At 54.1% G+C, this 24,348-nt stretch overlaps 6 protein-coding genes and 1 long non-coding RNA gene across 8 annotated transcripts; 3 read left to right on the forward strand and 4 right to left on the reverse strand.

Annotated features, from left to right (window-relative positions):
• The first annotated feature begins 764 nt into the window (after positions 1–764).
• LOC126329937 (uncharacterized) lies at positions 765–1,861 on the forward strand. The gene is made up of 4 exons (XR_007562595.1): positions 765–1,096; positions 1,278–1,429; positions 1,488–1,622; positions 1,693–1,861. It is a non-coding gene; the product is annotated as an uncharacterized LOC126329937 (long non-coding RNA).
• A 167-nt stretch (positions 1,862–2,028) lies between these two features.
• Positions 2,029–3,842, forward strand: LOC126329936 (T-complex protein 1 subunit zeta-like). Its single transcript, XM_049996244.1, is given in 4 exon segments — positions 2,029–2,171; positions 2,258–2,321; positions 2,414–2,575; positions 2,577–3,842. Coding segments are annotated over 4 exon segments (1,608 nt in total). The 5' UTR covers positions 2,029–2,034; the 3' UTR covers positions 3,822–3,842.
• Positions 3,843–4,029: 187 nt separating this feature from the next.
• Positions 4,030–7,098, forward strand: LOC126329938 (transportin-1-like). Of its 2 annotated transcripts, none has more exons than XM_049996245.1 (3): positions 4,030–4,190; positions 4,338–4,886; positions 5,056–7,098. In XM_049996245.1, exons 1-3 carry the CDS (start codon positions 4,089–4,091, stop codon positions 7,027–7,029), a joined length of 2,625 nt encoding a protein of 874 aa, XP_049852202.1. In that variant the 5' UTR covers positions 4,030–4,088; the 3' UTR covers positions 7,030–7,098. The 2 variants fall into 2 exon arrangements, with proteins under 2 accessions (XP_049852202.1, XP_049852203.1); XM_049996246.1 differs by having other exon boundaries at positions 4,119–4,190; positions 4,299–4,886.
• LOC126329939 (3'(2'),5'-bisphosphate nucleotidase 1-like) lies at positions 7,059–9,066 on the reverse strand. The gene is made up of 2 exons (XM_049996247.1): positions 8,074–9,066; positions 7,059–7,993 (listed from the first exon to the last, which is right to left on the reverse strand). Exons 1-2 carry the CDS (start codon positions 8,207–8,209, stop codon positions 7,122–7,124), a joined length of 1,008 nt encoding a protein of 335 aa, XP_049852204.1. The 5' UTR covers positions 8,210–9,066; the 3' UTR covers positions 7,059–7,121.
• LOC126329940 (beclin-1-like protein) lies at positions 8,292–9,230 on the reverse strand. Its single transcript, XM_049996248.1, has one exon. The coding sequence runs from the start codon at positions 9,228–9,230 to the stop codon at positions 8,292–8,294; it is 939 nt and encodes a 312-aa protein (XP_049852205.1).
• Positions 9,231–10,138: 908 nt separating this feature from the next.
• On the reverse strand, positions 10,139–13,561 carry LOC126329935 (heterogeneous nuclear ribonucleoprotein A0-like). The gene is made up of 4 exons (XM_049996243.1): positions 13,114–13,561; positions 12,871–12,950; positions 10,416–12,798; positions 10,139–10,337 (listed from the first exon to the last, which is right to left on the reverse strand). The coding sequence occupies exons 1-3, from the start codon at positions 13,472–13,474 to the stop codon at positions 11,599–11,601; spliced, it is 1,641 nt and encodes a 546-aa protein (XP_049852200.1). The 5' UTR covers positions 13,475–13,561; the 3' UTR covers positions 10,139–10,337; positions 10,416–11,598.
• An 8,420-nt stretch (positions 13,562–21,981) lies between these two features.
• Positions 21,982–24,135, reverse strand: LOC126329931 (uncharacterized ribonuclease sll1290-like). The gene has a single exon (XM_049996238.1). It carries the CDS (start codon positions 24,133–24,135, stop codon positions 22,162–22,164), a length of 1,974 nt encoding a protein of 657 aa, XP_049852195.1. The 3' UTR covers positions 21,982–22,161.
• Positions 24,136–24,348: the final 213 nt, after the last annotated feature.

Genomic DNA, 24,348 nt, shown 5'->3' on the forward strand with positions numbered 1-24,348 from the left:
ACACACGCGAGACAGATTTCGGTGTGGGTTATTAAAGAAAAGCTCCACATTGACGATGCACTAGACGTGGCCAGCGTGCACGGCATACCGGGTATACTTGGCTCGTTGGCCATAGGAATATGCTCGAGGAAGAACCTCAATCCCAATGGAGCAGACGGGTTGATAGCCGGTGGTGGCACTCGATTGTTGGAGAAACAGATGGTTGGCGTTGCGGTCGTCATTGCATACGCCGCCTTCGTCACACTGTTGATCGCTTTACTTCTGAGGAAAACCATAGGGCTCAAAGTATCTCCGGAGGAGGAAGAGTTAGGACTGGATATGTCTTTGCATGGCGAATGTGCCTATGTTTTGTGCTCCGACATGAAATCCGGCACGCCTCAAGAAGATCTCTCTGAGAATTCACAACTTCTCCCATAATTTTTTTTAATACTCGAACAATTTCGTCTCTGTCAGTTTCCGACTCGTTCGGCACACGCCCTTTTGTGAATAGAAGAAAACCGAAGTCTTAACGTGCGCGGTCCTTGTCGCCTGTTGGCGACGCATCCCGTCTCCTCTTCTCTATGTTGTACAAAGTTGGGATGTGCATGTATTTTTTTTATTTTTGCTTTCTTTTTTTTCTCTCCTGCGTCGCGAAGGCGAGAGAATCGACGGGCCTTCGAGCACTACTTGGGCGTACAGAAAAATAAAACCGCTGCGGGGTGCGAGGGAAATTTTAAAAAATTGTTTTTTGTATGTATTCAAATTTACGATACACATTTTCGCTCACTTTTTCTCCTCCTACACTTTCATTTAAGGGACGACTTGTTTTTTAGCCACACGATTATGTCTGATAAAAGAGAGTCATCCGAGAGCGCCGCGAAGGCGGACGTTCAAGGGGATCATACAAAGTCCGATTCGTCGCCGGCACCTGTCGTCTCTGGGGACAAGGGTGCTGATACGGCGGCTGTCGACGGCGCGTCCTCAGCCTCTAAGAAGTCGGTCGGAAATGTTCAGAATGGTGAATCGGAGTCTTCTGTGTTAGAGGAAGCGCCTGACGTGTTGACTAACTCTGCCATCCACAAGACTGGGAGGACGATGAAGACGTCTTGTTGAACGTGTACGTTTTTTTTTTGTTGGTCTCAGGGGAGGGCTTTTTTTTGGGAGGGAGGGTCCTTCCGAGCCGCAGAGCGGCGCGTTGATGTCGCGCGTAAAAGTTTGGGGTTTTGAAAGTAGGGTGGCAGGGGCGTCCCCTTTTTGCCGCCTCGGGGTTGGAGCTGACGCGGGGTTTGGTTCTTTAGGCGTGCCAAGCTCTATCGGTTCGACGTGGCGGGAAAGGAGTGGAAGGAGCGAGGAACAGGATTTGCTCGATTGCTGAAACACAGAGAGACAAAAAAAATTCGCTTTTTGATGCGCCGAGATAAAACCTACAAAATTTGTGGAAATCACTATGGTACGATTGAATAAAAAAGAAAAAAATAGTTGGACGGTCGTTGACTCGTTCTTTGCAGTTCTTCCGTTTATGAATCTCCAGCCCAATGCGAACAACGATCGTTCGTGGATCTGGAACTGCCCTGTAGATTTTTCCGAGGACTACAACAAGCCGAGCAAGGACATATATGCCATTCGTTTCCAGACGTTGGAAAGTGCGTTGCGTGGGGTGGGGGTGTGTGTGCATGCGTGTGGTTTTTTTTTTTTGCTGACCGTTTTGTCCAGACGCTCAAGAGTTCAAGAAGGTTTGGGAGAATTCGCAGAAGGAGATGAAGGAGCTTGAGGAGAAGAAGCAGAGCTAGGCGTTTTGTGCTTCGCCGCATTTTGATAGAGTCGGTCTATTTCGGTGTGCAAAATCTTTCTTAATAGAGAGGGAGTTTTAGATGTCATTTGAGGTGGGGCGCGGGTGTTTTTGTGTGGTTGGAGTTTGGGGGAGGCGAGCGGGTGCTCGGGGCGTTTTTGGAGGGGAACTGGGGGGTTTTTCTTTTTTGGCGAGGGGAGGGGGCGGAAAAAAAAAAAAAAGAGAAGAGTTTACTTGGACGCGAAGCGTTTTCATTTTTTACGAAGATGGCGGCGGTGTCAGTTCTCAATGAAAACAACGAGGTGGCTCGAAAGTTCCACGCGTTGCTGTTCAACATATCTGCGGCGAAGAGCCTGCAGAACATAGTCAAGAGCAATTTGGGGCCCCGGGGGACGCTGAAGATGTGCGTGCGGATGGGGGTTTGCTCGCGACGGGGCGGCGCGCTAGCCGACGGAAGATTGACCCGTGAGTTTTTTTATCCCGAAAAAGGTTGGTGTCTGGAGGGGGGGACATCAAGCTCACGAAGGACAGCGGCAACTTGTTGAAGGAGGTGGTATGTATGTAGGCGGGTACGCTTTTTTTTTTTTTTTTTTTCGTGTTGTACTGACGGGGGTTGATTGCGGGCGCGATGGGGGGGGAATGAAGTACATTCAGCACCCGACGGCGTCGTTGATAGCGAGGACGGTGGGGGTGCAGGACGAGATAACGGGGGACGGGACCACGTCGATAGCGTTGTTGATAGGCGAGTTGCTGTCGCAGTCGGAGAGGTTGTTGGCGGAGGGGATGCACCCGAGGTTGTTGGCGGAGGGGGTTTGAGGTGTCGAAGAGTCACTTGATGAAGTGGATTGACGAGATCAAGGTGAAGAAGGACTGGAGGGACCACGAGTTTTTGACGTCCTTGGCGAGGACGTCTTTGCGTACGAAGTTGGACCGCGAATTGGCGGACAGGTTGGCCGATATAGTGGTGGATGCGGTGCTGACGATCAAGCGAGACGACGAGCCGATTGACCTGCACATGATCGAGACCAACCTGCACATGTTGCACAGGACGGAAATGGACACGCAGTTGATAAAGGGCTTGGTGATGGACCACGGGGCCAGACACTCGGGGATGCCTAAGAGGGTGACCAACGCGCACATTTTGACCTGCAACGTGTCGTTCGAGTATGAGAAGACGGAGGAGACGGGGATAGGGATGTGGAAGGTGCCGGAAGAGAGAGACCGAATGATCGAGGGCGAACGTCGATTCACGGACAACAGGGTGTTGAAAGTCATCGAGTTGAAGCGCTCGGTCTGCAAGGAGGGCGAGGGCTTCGTGGTAGTCAACCAGAAGGGGATCGACCCGATCGCGCTGGACATGTTGGCCAAGGAGGGAATTTTGGCGCTTCGCCGCGCGAAAAGAAGAAACATGGAGCGTCTGACGAGAGCGTGCGGCGGGCTCGCCGTCAATTCGGTGGACAACCTTTCTCCGGAGGTTTTGGGATTCGCCGGACTCATATATGAGCACACTCTAGGCGAAGAGAAGTACACCTTTGTCGAACAAGTTTCGAATCCGTTTTCCTGTACTATTTTGTTCAAAGGACCGAACCTATACGGAATCAACCAAATCAAAGACGCCGCCAGAGACGGGCTCAGAAACGTCAAGAGCGCCATCGAGGACTCGTACGTTCTTCCCGGTGCCGGCGCGTTCGAAATGGCCGCCCACTCGGAACTCATGCGGCTCAGGGACTCCTACCAATCTTCCTCGACCTCCCTGGGTGTCAAGCTAGGCATCGAGGCGTTCGCGAAGTCTCTGCTGATCATCCCGAGAACTCTGGCCGCCAACAGCGGGTTCCAGCCCGTAGAAACGCTTCTGCTCCTCGAAAACGAGCACCAACAAGGACACCTCGTGGGACTGAACACGGAAACCGGAGACACCATGGACCCCTCGGTAGAAGGCATATGGGACAGTCTCGCGGTAAAAACCCACCTACTAGAGTCGTCCTGCCTGGTCGCCTCCCAACTGCTCCTCGTCGACGAAGTCCTTAAGGCCGGCAAAGCAACCACCACCTGAAAAAATTAAATAAACCCCACACTTTTATTCAGCGTATCCCCTCCCCACAGTATTTTTTTTCTCCCTCTATCTGCCTCCCGCGGACCTCCCCCCGCCTCGCCCATCACCGGTCGAAACCGCACCTCAACGCGCGCGCACCGCCCCCCCCAACTCGAAAACCCGCGCAATTTATTCCAACAACTTTTTGCTTTCAATTGTTGGCAAGGTGTCATTTTTTTTGTACAGGCCGCTCCCTCCACGGCAAGCGCTCTCTAAACCACACGCACCATGGAGGACTGGGCTCCTGCGCCAGACCTACTACAAAAAATCCTCTACCTCACCAACGTAGCGAGGTCTCCTGTTCAACAGCACATACAAGAAGCCATCACTGTACACACACCCCTTGCAAGCACTTGACACTTTTTTTTTTTTTTTTTTTCTAAACCTCTCTGACGTCACTCTCCCCCTCCACCAACTCCCCCCTCTCTCTACTGTCAGAATTCCTCGTGCTAACTCCTCGCGCATCCTCCCCCTCAGAAACTGAACGAATACAGCTCCTGGCCAGACGTCAACAACTACTTCTGCTTCATCTTCGTCCACCTCCAAAATGAACCCGAAGTCACTCGCACCATGGCGGGCATCATCCTGAAGCGAAACATCCAACAATACTGGAACAACATCCCCGACGCCAGCAAAACCTACATCAAACGACACGTCCCAAGTCTCATCGGCAACCCCAGCGGCGCCCTCAGAGAAATTGCCGGAAACGTCATCACCACCATCCTCAGTCACATCAGCATCAGTCAATGGACCCAAATCATCGACCTGCTCAACCAGTCTCTAGAAGGTGACGACCAAGTCCTCCTCCAAGGCGCCTTCTCCACGCTGGATCGCATCTTCGAAGACCACTGCAACGAACTCGCCAACGACCCCGTCAACAGACCGCTGGACGGCATCGTCCCAAAACTCATCTACCTCTGCTCCAACCCCGACAACAACATCAAATTCTTCTCCCTCAGATGCATCCTCCACCTTCTCCCCATCGCTCCCCCCGTCCTCATGGTCGTCATCAACGACTACCTAAAGGCACGCGTCTCGACCACCGGCGCTTTGACACTTTGACACTTTTTTTTTTGACATCCTTTTTTGACATCTTTTTCTCTTGACACCTTTTTTTGACACTTTTCTTCTCGCCACCCTCGTTCTCACTCGCCCCGTGAACTCGCGCGCCCCCGTCGAACCGCGATGATCACAGGTGCTCTTCGCGCTCGCTGAGAGGCCGCCCAACGTGCGCATACTCGACGTCATCTGTCGCTCCTTCTCCTCTCTCGTCTTCAGCAGGATACCCGCCATCTCGCCGCACATGGACAACATCATCGTCTACATGATAAACATGACCGCCTCTTCCGACTCGAGCATCGCGCTGGTCGCGTCCGACTTCTGGACGACTGTGGCAGACGCGGAGTTCTGCCACCACACGCTGCAGAACCACCTCCAGTCCCTGCTGCCTGTGCTGCTTCGAGGACTGAGGTACTCGCCCGAGGAGCTGCAAGAGCTAGAGGAGACCCAGGTGATAGGACCCGAGGGACTAGAAAGCGCGAACCCTAGCTATGGCAAACAAGACGACAAGAGGTCAGATGACACTTTTGGACCATCTCAATGGTCCTTGAGGAAGTCCTGCGGGCAGGCGCTCGACTATCTCTCTCACTGCTGCTTCGACGCGGACCTGCTGTGCATACTACTTCCTCTCTGCCAAAGGGGTCTGTCGAGCGACGACTGGCTCGATAGAGAAGCAAGCATTCTGGCGCTCGGTGCCGTGTCGGACGCTGTCCTCAGCACATATGAACATATCCTTCCGGAGTTGATCCCAATGTTCCTGCAGCTGGTGGACGACCGCCATCCGCTCATCAGGAGCATCTCTTGCTGGTCGCTATCCAGGTACGCCCCCTGGATCACGGACCCGAGCAACTCGGCGGAATTTCTTCAACCGGTCGTCCTGGTTCTGCTCAACCACGTCCTCGAAATGACCCACAAACAAGTCATGGAGGCGGCCTGTTCCGCCCTCTCCGTACTATGCGACGAGGCTCAAGAAGCCATGGCGCCGTTCGCCGAGTCCATGATCCAAACCTACAAAAAGGCGTATCCTCTCCTTCACCGCAGAGGACTAATCGTCCTGTATGACTCTATCGGATCTCTGGCGGAAGCCGTTAAAGAACGCATGAACCAACCTGTCATCATAGATACGCTCATGCCACCTCTTATCGACCAATGGAACATCCTCTCCGATGACGACCCTGACCTCGTTCCTCTTATCGACTGCATATCCCGCGTGGCGACTGGCCTTGGCCCCGGATTCGCTCAGTTCGCCGAACCCGTCTTTCAACGCGGGTACCGCGTCGCTCACCAAATCGTCCTCCAACAATGCTCCAACCAAGAAGAAATCCAAAAATGCACCGATCCAGACCTCAACCTCCTCGTGAGCGTCATCGAACTCATGGGCTCTATCGTGGGCTCCCTCGGCAGCAGCTCTGCCGACCTCGTCTCCAAAACCAACCTCAACCAACTCCTAATTCAGGTCTGTAGATACTCCCTTTACCAAGTCAACAGAGCCGCCTTCATGCTCATCGGCGAACTCTCCAAGCACTCCATCGTTCACCTCATGCCTGTCCTCAGCGATATCATCCCCATCCTCGTTAACAACGTCCGCGTCTCCCTTCACATCAGCGTCTCCAACAACGCTCTCTGGGCCCTCGGTGAAATCTCTCTGACGGCTCCGGACCAACTCAGACCTTGGGCGTCCGAAATCGTCACTCGGTCTACCAGAATTTTGGAAAACTCCGTCCTTCACCGCAACGTCCATCAAAACGCTGCCATCCTCCTCGGCAGACTTGCACTCAGCTTCTCCGCCCTCCTCGCCGAGCGCATCGAACACCTCGCCAAGCCCTGGTGCATAGTCCTTCGCGACCTCGACGACAACCAAGAAAAAGAAAGCGCCTTCGCCGGGCTCCTTAACGTTGTCAACGCCAACCCCGCCGCTTTCCTCAAGGACTTCAACTACTTTGTTGGCGCCTGCACTTCCTGGGTCAATCACTGCGATGCTATCAAGCACTCTATCTCTGCCGTTATGCGCGACTACAAACAACAACTCGGACCCGAAAACTGGACGCAACTCTGGAACACACTAGACAGCGCTTCTCAAAACACCCTCGTCAACGATTATGGCGTCTAAAATTTCTCGGTCAATGAGAATTAATGAAAACTCTTTTTTTTTCTCTCTCTCGGTTTTTAATGAAAACAATGAAAATTCTTTTCTTTTTTTTTTCACCTTCTCTCATTCAGCTCCTTCCACCGGCAAAAGCCCCCACCAAACAGCCTCTCCGAGCAAACCGCGTGGTATTCACTCTCTCTCGTCGCCAAAATGCCGTAGTTCTCCACGTTCTCGGTGTCGTCGTAGTCAATTGGCAAGTTCTGAAAGTCTGTCAGCTTCCCGCCTGTAGCCACCCTCAAAATCGCTTCCGGCGCACACGTGTCCCACTTCTTCGTCCCAGGTGAAGGATAACAGTACACGTCCGCGACTCCTCTCGCCAGGCAAAGTATCTTGTACCCCGCGCCGCCCACGCGAATCACCTCGTCCGCGCTCAAGTACGCACACGCCACGTCGACTGCCTCGCTGTGATGCGACCTCGTCGTCACCAACACCACCGTATCGCGACTGGGCGCCACCCTCGTCAACAAATTCTCGCTCCTGTCGGGGTGGTCGTCGAAACACCCATACCCTTCCATGCACCAAATCGTCCGACCGCATTCGCCCTCAAATGGCTGATGTACCACCCCGGCATAGGCGACGCCCCTGTACGATATCCCAATCATCACAAACACCAACTTCCTGTCGCCGACCACGTACTCCCGCGTCCCGTCCAACGGATCTACGTAAACCACCACCTCGCTCATATCAACCACTCTCCTCTGCACCTCTCCACCTCTTCCCAGACGAAACACCAACGACCGGTCCGCCGGCACCGCCTTCAAATCGTCCGCACCCACCACCTCCTCGCCCACCAGGCGCAGGCCTGGAAACTCGCACACCAACGAACCCTCAATCAGACCCTGAGCCAGCAAGTCCGCGCTCGTCACCACGTCCACCCCAGACTGTACCTCGTTCAGCGTCGGTACAACACCTGTCAAATCTCCGTCTTCAAAAACGCGCAATTAAGAAAAGGCGTCCGATCAATTTGCTCCTCGCATAGCACGCCCGCGCCATTCCCCTCCGTACGCTCGTCCTTGGCGTGCAAGCCCATCTCGCCCCGGGCTACTTCTCGCACAACCTCGCCCGCCTTCATAGACAAGTCAACGCACACGGAAAGCAGCTCAAACAAATCGACCGCCGCACCTCCGGGCATCTCGCACATCCCCGACAAGTCAAATAAACTGAACCATGTGCGCGGCACAGGGACATTTAGCCAATTTTTTTTTTTTTTTTCCTCCCCTCTTTTACAGCTGAGCGGTCAAATCCCGATTCTCCGAACACCACCAAATAATCGCCTTCACGTTCGCAGTCAAACAACACAAACACTGCGTCCAGCTCTCCTCCGAGTTCGCCGCCCTCCTCACGCACCTCCCAGCGACCTTCCCACACCGCTCCACCGCGTGCGGCAACTCGAACCCAGACGCTTTCAGCAAAACTTCGCCAATTTCTGCCACGCAACACACCAAACCGCACAACGCGACGTCGAAAGACGTCTTGACCACCAACTTCGAAAACACGCCTCTCTTCTCCGAACACAGCACGTACCGCTCCCCAGAAGGCCTCCGCACCAAACAGGCGCCGCTCCCACTCAGTTGGATCTCCCACTCCGAACATGCGTGACTCAGCACCGTCAATATCCTCTGAACCGCCATCGCCAAAAACTCTAGCGCCACCGAGGCCTCCTGATGCGGCACCACCTCGCCGCTCCCCGGCGCGCGAGTCCCCACGCGATACGAGTTGATTGTCGCAAAATGCCCGTCGTGCCATATGTGAAACACGTCGTTCAACGGATACAACGACCTCAACCTCTCCAACATCCCCTCAAATCTCTCCGAATCGCACAACATCTTCCACCTCCTCGCGCACAACCCGCTCTCTATCATTTTCCACTTAGAATAATCTCTCCAGTAGCTCTCCTCTTCCGCCACAAACTGATCATTCAGCGAATTCACGCGCCTCTCCAACTCACTCAAACGCGCGTCTCTCGCCCTCAACTCCTCCAACTTCTCCACCCACTCATCCAACTCCCTCTCCAACTCGTCAACGCCCTCCGTATCCCCCTCCTCCCTCGCCTCCAGCCTCGAAACCACTCCCTCGTAGTACCTCTCCTCCTCCTCTGCCCTCGTCATCTCCTCCAAAACCACCTCCAAACACACCGTCGCGCACTCCTCACACAACGGCATGTCCAAATCGTACTCCATAGACGCGCTCTCGTACAACTTCCTCAACGCCGCCTCCTCCACTCTCGGCAACCACACGCACTCCGCACACTCCTCACTCCCCCCCGACCTCCACTGCTCCACCCTCTCCCTCCCCCCCTGCGTCGACGCGCACGCCAACTCCGCCCCGCCCCTACCCCTCCTCACCGCGTTCGACAACACCGGCAGCGTCACGCCCCTCACCAACCTCCTCCTAGACACCCCGTAGTCCCCCTCGCCCACCCCACCACCACTCGCCGCCTCCTCGCTCCCACCTCCCCTCCTCGCCTCCCCCTGCCACACCGACCTCCTCCTGCCCTCCACCCGCGCCCCCCTAAACTCGCACTCTCTCTCCAACGCCCCCCCTACGCCCCGTCAGCCCCATTCGTACACACACGCACACACACGTCCCCCCCCCCCACGTACAACCCTCCTCCGCCAACCTCTCGACGCACCCGCACAGGCGAATCACCCTAAAGCAGTACTGGCACACGCTCGGCACTCGATCCTCCCCCCACTCCAATCGCTTCGAGTCCTCGGAACAAGACATCTTTGAGCGACGCCCCCTTTTTTTTCCCCCCTTTCTCCTCCTCTCAAAAAAAAAAAAAGAAAAGAAAACAACAACAAGCCACGCCCCCTACATTCAAGCTCGAAACCCCCTCCACACCGACAAAACGTGCACCACCACCGTCACGAACCCCAACCACCCCCCCAACACCAACCCCCCCTTGTAACTCCCATACAAAATCGTACCGACCGGCAGCGCCAGCACCAACAATCCAACCCTGCATCCCCTCTGCAACGCACCCTCTCCCGCGTCAGAAACACCTCCATCTCTCCCCCCCTTCACTCCACGACCCACTCGCTCCACGCACCTCCCCGCAACTCCCCTCCTCCTCCAGCAAACGCCAGACAAACCAAACCGTGTAGAGCAGCGCAACGCTGCTCCCCAAGCACGCGCCAAGTGCGACGTAGTACTCGACGTCGCTCTGGAACCGAGACCACCACAAAAACACCGTCACCGCCAGCGCCGCCGAAAACCCGACGCCGTTCGAAACGCCCAAAATCTGCAAAAGCCTCTTGTCAAACAAACTTTCGGCGGTACAATTCCTCGTCAGTTCACAATTCGCCCGAGAAAAAAAAAAAAAACCGTCCCAATACCGCTCTCACCTGGTAAACAGCGCCATCATCACGAACAACGTGTGGCACAGCACCAAAGACAAAAGCATGTACGGCACCGTGCCGCACACTCTGCACAGATGCTCGCGAAACTCAGCACGAAACGCGTCCCTCGTCGCCAGTATCCAAACGCCCTCCAACGCGAAGTTCGCCGCCTGGGCCGCGAGACACAGCGAGAAGACCCGTCGTAGCAAATCCATCGGCCGCACACCCCTTCTCAACAACAACAACGAAAAATGAAGCATTTCGACTGGTGCGCGATATTTCTTTATTCAAAATGCACACATTGTTCCCTCTTGCGCTTGACAGCCCACCACCAGTAATATGTGCAAAAAAAAAACGCTTAAGTGGAAGGGCTCGTGCCGTGCCCATTCGTGGTGTCCAAGGGGCCAAAACATCCTTCAGTGACGTCCAAGCGGGAAACCCCCTCCTCTCGGAGGAGGGGCTCGGTTCAGACAGAGAGAGTGTGTGTATGTATGTGTGTGGACAGACAACACGCACGCGTGTGGGGGGAGGGGAGAGTGTACACATAAACGAAGTGCGTGTGTGAAACTGCATTAGGCGCGCACGCAAATGGAGAGACAGATAGATATCAGACTGGCTCGTGGTCACGGGGATCTTGAGTACGTGATAGTGCAAATATCGGGGGGATCCCTCCAGAGATGAATCGTAGGGTCTGGATTTTTTTTGTCTAAAGGCCCGCCGCTGATAGACGCGTATAATGTTTTTTGCCCAGGCAAAAGAAAAGGGGTGATAAGGGCAAGCGCGCGGAGTGGGGAGAGGACAACAACAATCAAGTGGTGCGCGCCCCTAGAGCCCCACCGCTCTCCGCGAGACAGATAGGTTGGTACGACAATGCGGGGGCAAAAAGAGAGACTAAAAAACAATAAAAATGATTGTGCTTGAGGGGGAAGGATAGAGAGAGGAGGCAAAAGCAGCCAGGAGACTCGCATTGAGGGAGGGGGCTCTTTCTGTCGAAAGCGGCAAAGCGTGCGTATCTTGAAAAGTGTCTTCGTTAAGATGGGAGAGGAGAGATTGCCGGTGCGCAGATTGATTCTGAAATTTTTAAAGGAACGCCCGTCTCTCTCTTTCTCTCTCTGAGTCGCGGGCGAGCATTGCCATCGCATCGCAGTGGGAGGGAACATAAAAAACAGAGAGCCCCCAGTAGTGACTGTCAGTAGGAGAAGCGCGGAGCGCCAGGAGCGCCCAAGGGAGGAGTTTGCATGTTGAGTGCACCGGCCGGAGGCTGATTGTAATTAGGATGGTAATAATAGTAAGAATCATAAGGGTAAGAAGGATAATTGGACGGTGGAACCGGAGCGGCGTTGGTGTTCTGATGAGGAGGAGGAGGATAAGGCGTTGCTGAGTTGACTATAGAAGGAATCACAGGGTCGCCAGACGCGTACCAATTCATAGACGAGAGATACCCACCATATCCAGACGAGTAGGGAGACACGGTAGGAACATTACTGGGTGAATATGTCGGAGGAGTCGGAGAGGGATGAGAGATAGTAGGCGGAGCTTGAACGCTCCTCATCGAACGATCAGGTCTGCCATGACTCAAGCCGCCACTAGGTTCAGGTCCGTATCCACCTCCACCACCAGATCCATATCCGCCACCCCTGCCACCACCACCATAATAGAGGCTATTTGTGCCAGAATTCGGTCCATACGGAGCGGACCAGCTTTGTACGGACCCGCTGGACCGCATAGCGTGACTGCCATGATGCATGCCGCTTCCACGATGTGCGTTCCCTCTCATCCCCCTCGACTTCATGCCAGAACTGTTCAAAGACCCAGACGACGAGCTGGTCTTCGCGAAGGTCACGCCGATCTTCTGACCATCCAGCTCGGCGTTATGAAGGTGCTTCGTCGCCTGCAAGCACGTCTCCCGATCCTTGTATGTCACGAAACCATATCCCCGATTCTCGCCAACCGGCGTCTTAACTACCACGCACTTGGACACCTCGCCAAACTGCATGAACATAGAAGCCAGAGACTTCTCGTTGACGTTCGGACCCAAATTGGAAATGTACAACGTCGTCACCTTCGAATGAGGATCGTCCTCGGCAGACGAACGATTCGAGTTCTCCGCCCAGGAGACGTTCAACTGACGATCCCGAACTATAGCACTCATCAACACCTTCTTCGCAGCCTCCGCAGTCTCATACGAGTCAAACGTCACGAAACAAAACCCCCGTGACAGGCTCCCAGAACTGCTGCTCGATTTCAACTCCACTTGTATGCACGTCGTGATGCCCTTGCACAGCTCGAGCAACGCCGCCTTCAGCTCTTCAGAGGACATGTTCATCGGCACGTTCCCAATAAAAAGCGTCTGCTTGTTGTCAGAAGGCTTCACCTTCGCCGGCTGGCCCTGCACACCCACACGCGTCTGTCAGTTCACCCACTCGCGCACACAAACACACACCCTCTCTCCCTCACGTACGGAAATCACGGGGCTATTAAACTCCGGAGACAGCGCGCGAGACTGCGCCTCCGGCGACCCGAAATGTACGAACGCATATCCTGTACACAAACAGACCGTCCAATACACCGCGTACACAATTTTTTTTGCACAAGGCGCGCATTGGGGATACAAAAAACGTCAGGCATCGCTCCAAGGCGTCAGGCATCGTGCGCGCCGAAAAAAAGCCGTAAAAAGAAAAAAAAAGAGATCACGGTCCCGTACCTCTGCACAATCCCGTAGTCTTATCCCGGATAATGTTGACCCCTCTGATCTCGCCACAGGCAGCAAAATGCTGCTTGATCTGATCTTCGGTGACGTTCGCGACGAGCTCCCCCAGATAAATGTTCCACGTTCTGGGGGAAACGGTGACATTTTTCTCTTCAGTGTCTACTTCTCCATTTCGGAGCTCTTCTTGCCTCTCCTCCTCTCTCGAGACCTCTCCCGTTTCGGCTGCTCTGCCGTCAAAGTCTGCGACAGACCCGGACGCCTGCTCCTGCTGACCGGGCATTGCGAGCGCAGACTTCACTTCTTGAACTGACTCGCCCGGCTGTTCCGCTTCAGTGTTCTGCGGCCTTGTCGACATCGCTTTCTAATGTGCTTCGTGCCAAGATTCGACGAAGCCGGCTCTACCAGACGTGACTGTAATTGATGAATAACAGAAAATTAAATGGCTAAACTAAAAAGAAAAAAAATAAATGACACAGAATGCGTGTGTGCGCAATAATGTGTATGCACACATACCACTCCACTAAACCAAAAGGGTGAAAATAACCGGCATCGATCGTGTCCGAGGATTCCTCGCAGGAAAAGCCGCATTGCTGCTTTATATGCGTGTGTGTGTGCGTGTGTGTGCATCTCTCTCTTGAGGCGCGCTCTCATGCACACCCCCCTCTCCCCCTTCCGGAGTGTGATCTCGCGTACGCAGCCTCGCCCGTCCTCCGACGAGGATCCCCTGACGCATTGCGTACCGGGCAGAAAAAAAAGGCGCACGTCGAACGGCGCTGGTTCCCCCCCTCTGCTCGCTTAAAACACTTTTTTTTTTTATTGAGACCGCGCACAAGGTTATTTCAGGGAGTTGTGTAGAAAGCAACCTGTGCAAAAATCTATGTATAGAACAGTTCAGTGTATTTTGATAGTTTGAGAATTGTCTGGGTGCTTCTCGGCCACTATTGTGAGCACACCGTTGTCGTAAGACGCCGACATGCTCGAGTCATCGACGCCTCGAGGCAGTTGGATAAAGCGCTGCATAGACCCGCAGAATCGCTCGATCCAAACGTTTGCGCCGCGAGTCTGAGGGATACATGGTCTCTCCGCCGTGATCAACAGGCCATTTTGCCTCTGGGTGATAGAGATGTCGTTCTTGTCCACGCCGGGCAAGTCGGCCTTGATGGTGAAGCTGTTTCTGTCCTCGATGGTGTCAACGGGAAAAGCTGCGTGACATGACGTGACACAGAGTTGTTCGCATGTGAGAACGACCGAATGCACGCGCTGAAAAAGATGGTGTCGCCTCCCCTCCCTCTCCCGCGAGTTTTTCAAAAGAGAAAGTACCTGAGTGGTCAAAAAGGGGTCTATAGAGAGAGTCGAACAAGCTATCTAGTTCCTTCATGTAACTGTTGAACAATCCGCCCATGATGGTGCAATTGAAAAAAAGGCACAGTTCGTCTTGCCATAAAAAAAAAAAAAACTTATCATGCATGTGGAGCAAGCCCACGCACCGGGATGGTGCCCGAGCTTCGGTTGACGAGTACCTCGGTCATGCTTGGGGTGTTGCCATCGACCAGTGCGAGGGAAGGGCGATGCGTGTCTTGCCAGGGCGATGCGTTTAACCCGTTTGAAAATCTCGACAGGTACCAGTCTGTTCTTTAGCCCTTTCTCGCCTGCCGCTCAAAGACCCTGCGCTGGCTGATGTCGACGGATTTTTGGCGTAATTCTAACAGTGCATCGATTACCGTCAAAAAAATCGACAGCTCGAAGAGAAACTCATGGGGAACACCAACGTGACGTCGGCGCCGCCGTTGAACAAGCTGCCGATGAATTTAGAAGAAAGTGTGCCGTTGAGTAAGGCTCGCTTCCTGAAGACTTACCGCTGCCAAAATAAGACGGGGAACTACGTGATCAAGGCATTTTTCAAGCCTCCTGGGTTTCAGGGGGGGGAATACGTTGAGGGGTTGAAAGGTGAGCGCCGCGAAACTTTTGTGTGTGTGTTATGTGGTACAAAATTCTGACTTTTTTTGACGTGTTATAAGCGCTGAAAGAGAATTTGGACTGTCAACACGCGAGTCCCATCCTTGAGTGCGGGGAGACGGACGCGTTCATCTACACGATTCGCCCGTACTTTCACAGCAGTTTGTACAAGCGCATTGGCACGAGGCCGTTTTTGACGCCGATAGAGAAGAAGTGGCTGGCGTACCAGATTTTGTACTATTTCAAGGAGGCGGAGAAGAGGAATTTGAGACACGGGGATTTGAAGTGCGAGAACATCATGGTGACGTCGTGGAACTGGATATTTGTGACCGACCACTCGTTCGTCTACAAGCCGACGTTTTTGTCGGAGGAGAACAGCGGCGAGTTCAGTTATTTCTTCGACACGAGCACGAAGCGCGTGTGCTACATTGCGCCCGAGAGGTTTCACTCCGGAAGGGGTGGCGGGTACTCGTCGAGCGCGCCTGGGGTGGCGGAGGGGGTGATGCCGGTTGGGTCGTCGATGGGGCAGGAGAGTTTGACGACGAAGATGGACGTGTTTTCGGCTGGGTGCGTGATAGCCGAGTTGTGGTTGGAGGACGTGCAGTTGTTTGATTACTCGACGTTGCTGTCGTATCGGGCGGGGAAGACGGATCCGTCGGCGATAGTGGAGAGGATAGAAGACGCGGACATGAGAGAGTTGGTGGCGCACATGATAGGGAGGAGGCCTTCCGAGAGGTTGACGGGGACGGAGTACTTTGAGGACTGCGCGCGCAGACAGGTGTTTCCGTCGTATTTTGGGGTGTTGCATCAGTTTTTTTCCATAGTGATGAGGTACAATCCGGACCAGAGGGTGAGGTGTTTCGCGCACTCGTTGGGTCAGTTGCACGCGCACTTGGGCCGGAGGGAGGGGTCTTCTGCCTATCGGGGGATGCCGGTGGGGGCTGGTTTGAGGGGGGAGGAGGAGGGGGAGGGGAGGGTTGGGTTTTTGGAGATGTGCGCCGAGTTGGCGACGGAGTTGGACGTGTTTGCGAGGACGGAGTTGTGTTTGAGGATGGAGGTGCCGTCCGACTTGCTTGGGAGGTTGATAGATTCTGGGGGCGATGAGCCGTTGTACTTGATTGAGTATTTGAGGGAGAAGGGCTATTTGGGGCAGGGGAGCGTGGAGGCGGTGTTGGAGGCGTGCGAGGGGGAGCCGAGGTTGGAGGGGGTGGAGAGGGTGTTGCGGAGGTACCAGAGTGGGTGGAGGGGCGAGGCGGAGGCGGAGAGCCGGGAGGGCTTGAGCGAGGGGATGGGGAAGGAGGAGATGCACCGAGAGTTGAAGAGGTTGGAGCAGGGGGAGGGCGTGGAGGGGGCGTTGGAGGAGGCGGCGGCGAAGTTGGTGGAGTCGGTGGTGAGGACGGAGAAGTTGGGGGAGAGTTTGAGGGCGGCGTGGGGGGGGAGGGGAGAGGGGGAGGAGGAGGGGGGAGAGGAGGAGGTGGCGGAGGGGGCGTCGTGCGGGGAGAGGATGAGGGTGATGAGGAGGAGGTTGAGGGGAGAGGGGGCGATGGAGGCGCGTTTGGAGTTGGCGAGGGTGAAGAGGGAGATGGCGGATTTTAGGGGCGCGTTGAAGTTGTACGGCGAGTATTTGTCGATGTGCGAGGAGAGGAAGGACGAGGAGGGGTGGCAGAGGGGCAAGATAGAGCAGGGGGTGACGTACCGAGAGTTGGGGTTGTTGGACCACGCGATCCAGAGCTTCGAGGCGGCGTTGGCGGTGAGGAGTGGGGACAGGAGGAACGAGTTGGCGGCGTACGCGCAGTTGTCTGGGATATGCGCGGAGACGAAGCAGTACCAGTTGTCGATCAGGTACCAGCGGGCGCACGCGGAGTTGAGGGAGAGGGAGGAGAGGGGGGAGAGGGGGGGGAGGGGGGAGGGGCAGTACGAGGGATACGTGATAGTGTTGAACGCGTTGTACTCGATGTTGAAGCACTTGAGCGACTTGTCGACGAAGTTGATATGTTTGGATTGTTTCGAGCAGATAAACAAGTACGTGAGCGACCAGGTGAGGTTGCAGATGTTGGTGCCGTACATAGTGTCGATGATAGACGTGCAGCCGAGGGAGCCGTCGCCGTTGGTGAGGGCGCAGTCGATAAGGGCGCTGACGAAGGTGGTGGCGTTGATTACGTCGTTGGTGGACGCGGAGGACGCGTTGTTGTTTCCGGAGTACTTGCTGCCGGTGCTGGGCTTTTTTTACAAGGGGGAGAGCGAGGAGTTGGTGCTGCAGGCGTACGCGGAGTCGTTGGGGACGTTGGCGCAGAGCGCGAAGAGGTTGATAGAGTTGTCGTACTGTTTGAAGGAGCCGATGAGGTTGAGGTCGGCGTTGGAGTGCGCGTCGAGCGATTACATGAAGGAGTTGCAGGAGTTGAGGGAGGCGTTTAGGGAGACGGTGGCGAGCATGTTGGGGCCGGACGCGTCGACGGTGGTGAGGAGGGCGGTGATAGATCACTTGGTGCCGATATGCGATTTTTTCGGGTTCGAGATGACGAAGAACGCGATATTGCCGTTGGTGTTTTCGTGTTTGAACGGGGAGTGGGAGTTGAAGTGCGCGGTGTTTGACAACATGCCGGGGGTGGGGAGGATAGTGGGGCCGGACGCGATAAGGAACTTCGTGTTTACGTTCGTGCCGACGGCGTTGAGGGAGGAGTCGGAGTTCGTGGCGAACAGCGTGGTGAACAGCGTGGCGATGATGTGCGAGGCGGGGGTGTTTGACAGGGGGTGTTTGTTCGAGGTGTGCGAGTGGACGGCGCCGTTGTTGCTGCACCCGAACGCGTGGATTCGGTTTTCGACGTGCGCGGTGATGGTGAGGGCGCAGAGGTGCTTGTCGAGGGTGGATGTGTTGTGCGGGTTGATGCCGAGGTTGAGGAGGTACTTGAAGAGGGGTTTGGCGTCGATGACGGAGGAGTCGTTGTTGCAGTCGCTGAGGGCGCCCGTGTCGCGCCAGGCGTTTGAGAGGGCGGTGAGGAACCCGACGAGTTACGAGGGGGGGACGGACGTGCCGTTTTCGCTGGCGTTGGCGGAGTTGAGGTTGGACGAGGAGGACGAGGGCAAGCTCTTCGCGATGAAGGAGTACATTAAGAAGGTGGCTTCGTCGGGTGCCGCGAGGCAGCAGAGGGTCGATCATTCTGGGAGTTGGTCGGAGGAGTACATGGGGGCGAAGTGCGCCGTGAGTTCGTACCACCTGGGGTACGTTGAGGAGCGCGCGGTGGGGAGCGAGTCGCTCGAGGTTCTTCGCCCGGAAGCGGTTTGGAGGCGCGCCGAGGTGAGTTCGGCCGCTGGCGCGGAGTGCCGGGACCGCGGCTGGATTCTCCCGCTGGACGGCGCGTCGATCGCGGGTGGTTCGCCGGGCAGGCGCCGCTGGGAGCCCGATTCGGCGAGCGACGCGCCCGGGATTGGTCCATACGTCTCCTCCAAGCCGGTGTCGGTTAAGGACTGGAGGCCGCATGGCTCGCTCATCGCCAACCTTCACGAGCACGAGGACGCCGTCACCCAGCTCCAGGTCGCCCGCGACGGGCTCTTCTTCGCCTCCGGCTCTTACGACGGCACCGTGCGCATCTGGAACTGTCAGGAGATGGCCAAGTCCTCAAAGTACAGGTCCAGCGGGCTCTACGAGCAGCTCAGCCCCATCACCTCCATCGCCGTCTGCGAGGGCACCCACACCGTCGCCTCCGCCAGCATCGACGGCACCGTCCACCTCTTCCGCGTAGAGTACCTCTCCAGGGACTCCTCCATGTCCTGTCCCACCGTCAAGCGACTCGAAAACGGCCAATTCCGCGACGAAGTCGCCCTCAAAATCGCCCACTTCGAGCGCGAAAACGAATCGCTCCTCATCTACGCCACCGACCGCGGCAAAATCTACAGCTGGGACGTCCGCACTCAGCGCGAATCCTGGACCCTCGACAACAAGCCCCAATCCGGCATCATCACCTCCATCGCCGTCGACCCCACCTGCTCCTGGATGGTCGTCGCCACCGACACCGGCACCTTCACCTGCTGGGACCTCCGATTCCACGTCCTCCTCCAACGCTGGCGCATCTCCAACTTCAATTCCGGCGTCCGCGCCATGTCCTACTGCCACTTCAGCCAAAACAACCGCATCTGGGCCTCTCCCTCTCGCGACGTCCTCGGCTGCTGGGACCTCAGCACCCTCTCCTGCAAGAAGGTCTGCTGCGTCTACGCCCACCCCCACGCCCACTCCTTCGTCCAACAACTCGACCGCTCCATGCTCGCCGTCCCCGCCCCCCACGAAAACGACTTCTGTCTCTCCTACCTCGACCGCTCCCTCTCCTCCTCCCCCCTCGACCACTCCCACTCCTTCGAGTGCCTCTACTCCTCCCCCCACTCCACCTTCCTCCTCACCGCCGGCACCGACCGCACCATCCGCTACTGGGACCTCAACCTCCCCTCCAACTCCTTCGTCCTCTCTCACCCCCACCCCCACCAACCGCAACCCGACTACTCCACCTTCAACACCCCCGGCAACCTCCAAGTCATCCTCGAACAACCCAAACCCTCCAAACTCTACCCCTCCACCCCCCTCTCCTCCCGAGAACCCTCCACCGCTCACCTCGACTCCATCACCGACATCGCTCTCGCCGAAACGCCCCTCGCCACCTCCATTCTCACCGCCTCCCGCGACGGCGTCATCAAGGTCTGGAAGTAGATCCTCGCCGGAACGCGCGCAACGCGCCCTCCCTTTTTTCCTCTGTTCCACAGCAAGCGCATCGATAAAACACACATCACGCCTTACTACCTCTTTTTTTTTTAATTCTCCATCCCAGGGCGAAAGCATTGCTAAAACACTCTTAACGCGCTCTTCTCTTTTTTTTCAATCCTCTGTTCCACTGTGCAAGCACCGCTAAAACACACATGACGCTCTTACACTTTTTTTTTTACTTTTTTTTTTAATTCTCTGTTCCAGAGCAAGCACATCGATACAACACACACGACGCTCTTACTATCTTTTTTTTATTTTTTTTAATTCTATATTCTGGAGCAAGCACATCGATACAACACACAATGTTTTTACTCTCTTTTTTTATTTTTTTTTAATTCTCTGTCTTAGATCAAGCACATCGATACAACACACACGACGCTCTTACTCTCTTTTTTTTATTTTTTTTAATTCTATATTCTGGAGCAAGCACATCGATACAACACACAATGCTTTTACTCTCTTTTTTTATTTTTTTTTAATTCTCTGTCTTAGATCAAGCACATCGATACAACACACACGACGCTCTTACTCTCTTTTTTTTATTTTTTTTAATTCTATATTCTGGAGCAAGCACATCGATACAACACACAATGCTTTTACTCTCTTTTTTTTATTTTTTTTAATTCTATATTCTGGAGCAAGCACATCGATACAACACACAATGTTTTTACTCTCTTTTTTATTTTTTTTTAATTCTATATTCTGGAGCAAGCACATCGATACAACACACAATGCTCTTACTATCTTTTTTTTATTTTTTTTTAATTCTCTGTCCTAGAGCAAGCACATCGATACAACACACAATGCTCTTACTCTCTTTTTTTTATTTTTTTTAATTCTCTGTCCTAGATCAAGCACATCGATACGACACACAATGCTCTTACTATCTTTTTTTTATTTTTTTTACGTCGATACAACACACAATGTTTTTACTCTCTTTTTTATTTTTTTTTAATTCTCTGTCCTAGAGCAAGCACATCGATACAACACACAATGTTTTTACTCTCTTTTTTTATTTTTTTTTAATTCTCTGTCTTAGATCAAGCACATCGATACAACACACAATGCTCTTACACTTTTTTTTATTTTTTTTTAATTCTCTGTCCTAGATCAAGCACATCGATACAACACACAATGCTCTTACACTTTTTTTTATTTTTTTTTAATTCTCTGTCCTAGATCAAGCACATCGATACGACACACAATGCTCTTACTATCTTTTTTTTATTTTTTTTACGTCGATACAACACACAATGTTTTTACTCTCTTTTTTATTTTTTTTTAATTCTCTGTCCTAGAGCAAGCACATCGATACAACACACAATGCTTTTACTCTCTTTTTTTTATTTTTTTTTAATTCTCTGTCCTAGATCAAGCACATCGATACAACACACACGACGCTCTTACACTTTTTTTTTATTTTTTTCAATTCTCTGTTCCAGAGCAAGCACATCGATACAACACACAATGCTCTTACTATCTTTTTTTTATTTTTTTTTAATTCTCTGTCCTAGAGCAAGCACATCGATACAACACACAATGCTCTTACACTTTTTTTTATTTTTTTTTAATTCTCTGTCCTAGATCAAGCACATCGATACAACACACAATGCTCTTACTATCTTTTTTTTATTTTTTTTTAATTCTCTGTCCTAGATCAAGCACATCGATGCGACACACAATGTTTTTACTCTTTTTTTTATTTTTTTTTAATTCTCTGTCCTAGATCAAGCACATCGATACAACACACAATGCTTTTACTCTCTTTTTTTATTTTTTTTTAATTCTCTGTCCTAGAGCAAGCACATCGATACAACACACAATGCTCTTACTATCTTTTTTTTATTTTTTTTTAATTCTCTGTTCCAGAGCAAGCACATCGATACAACACACAATGCTCTTACACTTTTTTTTATTTTTTTTTAATTCTCTGTCCTAGATCAAGCACACTGATACGACACACAATGCTTTTACTATCTTTTTTTTATTTTTTTTAATTCTATATTCTAGAGCAAGCACATCGATACGACACACAATGCTCTTACTCTCTTTTTTTTGTTTTTTTTTAATTCTCTGTCCTAGAGCAAGCACATCGATACAACACACATAACGCACTCTTTTTTATTCTCTATTCCAGAGTGAAAACACCGCTAAAACATAACACTCTTACTCTTTTCTTCTTTTTTTTTTTTTAATTCTCCACCCCAGAGTGAAAACACCGCTAAAACGCATAACGCTCTTAACGTCTTCCTTTTTTTTTTAATTCTCCACCCCAGAGTGAAGACATAAAACACACATAACGCACTCTTTTCTTTCTAATTCCTCACCTCCCCCCCTCAATCCTCCGCCTTCAGCACCAACACGTCGTAAAACGGATTCACTACCTCCACCCTCACCGACAACACCTGTCCCAACCGAAGGCTCCTCCTGCAAAACATCTTCTCTTCAATCCCAAAATCCATCAAGCGCACCGCGTACTCGCTCTTGTGACCCGTCCTCGTCGACGACACCACCGCTCGGTACCTCCGATTCCCGTCTCGCCTCGACAACTCCTCCAAACAACCCAGCACCCAAAACCGCGTCCCTCGCCTCGCCAACTGCTTCGCCCTGCTCACCACCTCCCTCACTCCCGGCAACACCCTCGCAAGCTCCTGCGAACTGAACGGCAGCCGGCGTCTCGACAAACTGGCCTGAATCTGGTAGTGCATCATCAAATCCGTGTATCGCCGCAGCGGCGACGTCACCCCCGCGTAACACGGCAAACCGTGCACCTCGTGCCTCCTCGCCTCCGATGACCACACCTTCGTCCCCACCCCCCTCATCTGCTCCAGCTGACCGCACCAACGCGCCGACAAAGACCTCTCCCCCTCCTCGTACAAGTCCCGGTAATAAACGAAAAACGACGCCAACTCCGACGCCAACCCCGACGCCAACCTTTGAGACTCGTACAAAAACGGAATCCTCCTCGCCCCAGCAAACCTCGCCGCCAACTCCCCCGCCAACAACATGAACTCCGTCACCATCCCCCTCGCTCCCATCAACCAATCCCTCTGCAACCCAACGTACGCCCTCACCCCGTCCCCACCCACTCGCTCCACGCGCACCATCGGATCCGGCAGGCAAAGCATCGCCGCGCGACTGTTCAACCGTAAGGCGCGACGCTTCGTAGCAAAATCTAATAAACGCCTAAAGACGTGCTCGTTCACCCTCTTCAACTCCCACAACTCCTCGGACCACCTACTCTCCAGCAGGCGCCGCCCCCTCGCCGCCTCCATCACCTCGTCCACCTCCTCGAACGTCACTCGGCGCACCGCGCCCACGTAGCTCCTCACCACCTCCCACTCCTCCACCTCTCCCGCCTCGTTCAGCAACGCCCCGAAACTCAGCGCGCGCCGCCTCCCATCGCCAAAACTCAACCTGCGCTCGAACGCGCTCGGCAACATCCCAAAGTGACGCTCCGGCAAGTACACCGTTATTCCGCGCTCTCTAGCCCCCAAATCTATCACTGAATTCGCCTCCACGTAAAACGACACGTCCACCACGTGCACGTACACCCAATCCCGACCCCTCTTATCTCTCACCACCGAAATCGCGTCGTCCACCTCCCTCGCACCGCTGTCGTCTATCGCAAACGCCGCGAACTCGCTCAAATCCACCCTCTCTCCCTCCTCCCTCCTCTCTCTCCCCCTCAACTCCTCCTCCACCCCGCTCTCCTCCCCCTCCCCGTACCCCAACTTCCACACATACCGCTGCACGTGCGGATTCGTGCACTTCGAAAACACCCCCAAATCCACCAACAACCTGTGCGCACCCTCCGACCTCTCCCTGTACCCCAACCTCTTCAACACCTTCTCCCCCAACTCCCCGTCCACGCTCCCCATCTCGCACAACGCATACCTCTTCAACCTCTCCAACAACTCCGCACTCCCCCCCGCAAACTCCACCTCTCTCCCCTCCAACCTCCCCCTCACCTCCTCGATAAACCTCTCCCTCGCCTCCCTCTCCCTCGCCTCCCTCTCCTCCCACTCCCTCTCCATCCTCACCGCCTCCCTCTCCCTGCAACTGTACCCCCCGTGCGCCGTCCACTCGAAATACCCCCCCGCCAACCCAAGGTACCGATGCGCCGCCAACCCACACACAAAACTCGACTCCTCCTCCACCGACCCAAATATGTACCTCGCCACCTCCTCGCAAGATATCCACCCCTCCACCCCCTCAAACCTCTCCCACACCTCCCTCGCCTCCACCCTCACCAACTTCAACCTCTCCTCCACCCCCTCCACCACCCCCCTCGCCGCCTCCAACCCCATCCCACCCAACCACCTAAACCTAATCTCGTACCGATTCACCCTCCTCTCCTCCCCGCTCTTCACGTCCAACACCCTCCAACCCCTCCTCCCCACCGGCCCCATCAACAACCCAAACCGGCTCGCCCCCTCCCCCCCCGCGTACTCCACCAAACTCCCCTCGTCCCTCTCCCCCCACCCCTCTCTCTCCACGCCCCTCAACTCGGGCCACCTCCC

Source organism: Schistocerca gregaria, unplaced genomic scaffold (assembly GCF_023897955.1).
Source record: "Schistocerca gregaria isolate iqSchGreg1 unplaced genomic scaffold, iqSchGreg1.2 ptg001227l, whole genome shotgun sequence".
Lineage (NCBI taxonomy): Eukaryota > Metazoa > Arthropoda > Insecta > Orthoptera > Acrididae > Schistocerca > Schistocerca gregaria.

Coding starts and splice junctions, on each gene's coding strand:
- LOC126329938 (XM_049996245.1), top strand. CDS start 4,089: ATGGAGGACTGGGCTCCTGCGCCAGACCTACTACAAAAAATCCTCTAC. Junction 4,191..4,337: donor ACATACAAGAAGCCATCACT/GTACACACACCC, acceptor CCTCCCCCTCAG/AAACTGAACGAATACAGCTC. Junction 4,887..5,055: donor TCATCAACGACTACCTAAAG/GCACGCGTCTCG, acceptor CGATGATCACAG/GTGCTCTTCGCGCTCGCTGA.
- LOC126329939 (XM_049996247.1), bottom strand. CDS start 8,209: ATGTGCGAGATGCCCGGAGGTGCGGCGGTCGATTTGTTTGAGCTGCTT. Junction 7,994..8,073: donor CTTGCACGCCAAGGACGAGC/GTACGGAGGGGA, acceptor GCGTTTTTGAAG/ACGGAGATTTGACAGGTGTT.
- LOC126329940 (XM_049996248.1), bottom strand. CDS start 9,230: ATGCCGTTGTGTGAGGAGTGCGCGACGGTGTGTTTGGAGGTGGTTTTG.
- LOC126329935 (XM_049996243.1), bottom strand. CDS start 13,474: ATGTCGACAAGGCCGCAGAACACTGAAGCGGAACAGCCGGGCGAGTCA. Junction 12,951..13,113: donor GACTACGGGATTGTGCAGAG/GTACGGGACCGT, acceptor GTTTGTGTACAG/GATATGCGTTCGTACATTTC. Junction 12,799..12,870: donor TTAATAGCCCCGTGATTTCC/GTACGTGAGGGA, acceptor GTGGGTGTGCAG/GGCCAGCCGGCGAAGGTGAA.
- LOC126329931 (XM_049996238.1), bottom strand. CDS start 24,135: ATGGGGTTGGAGGCGGCGAGGGGGGTGGTGGAGGGGGTGGAGGAGAGG.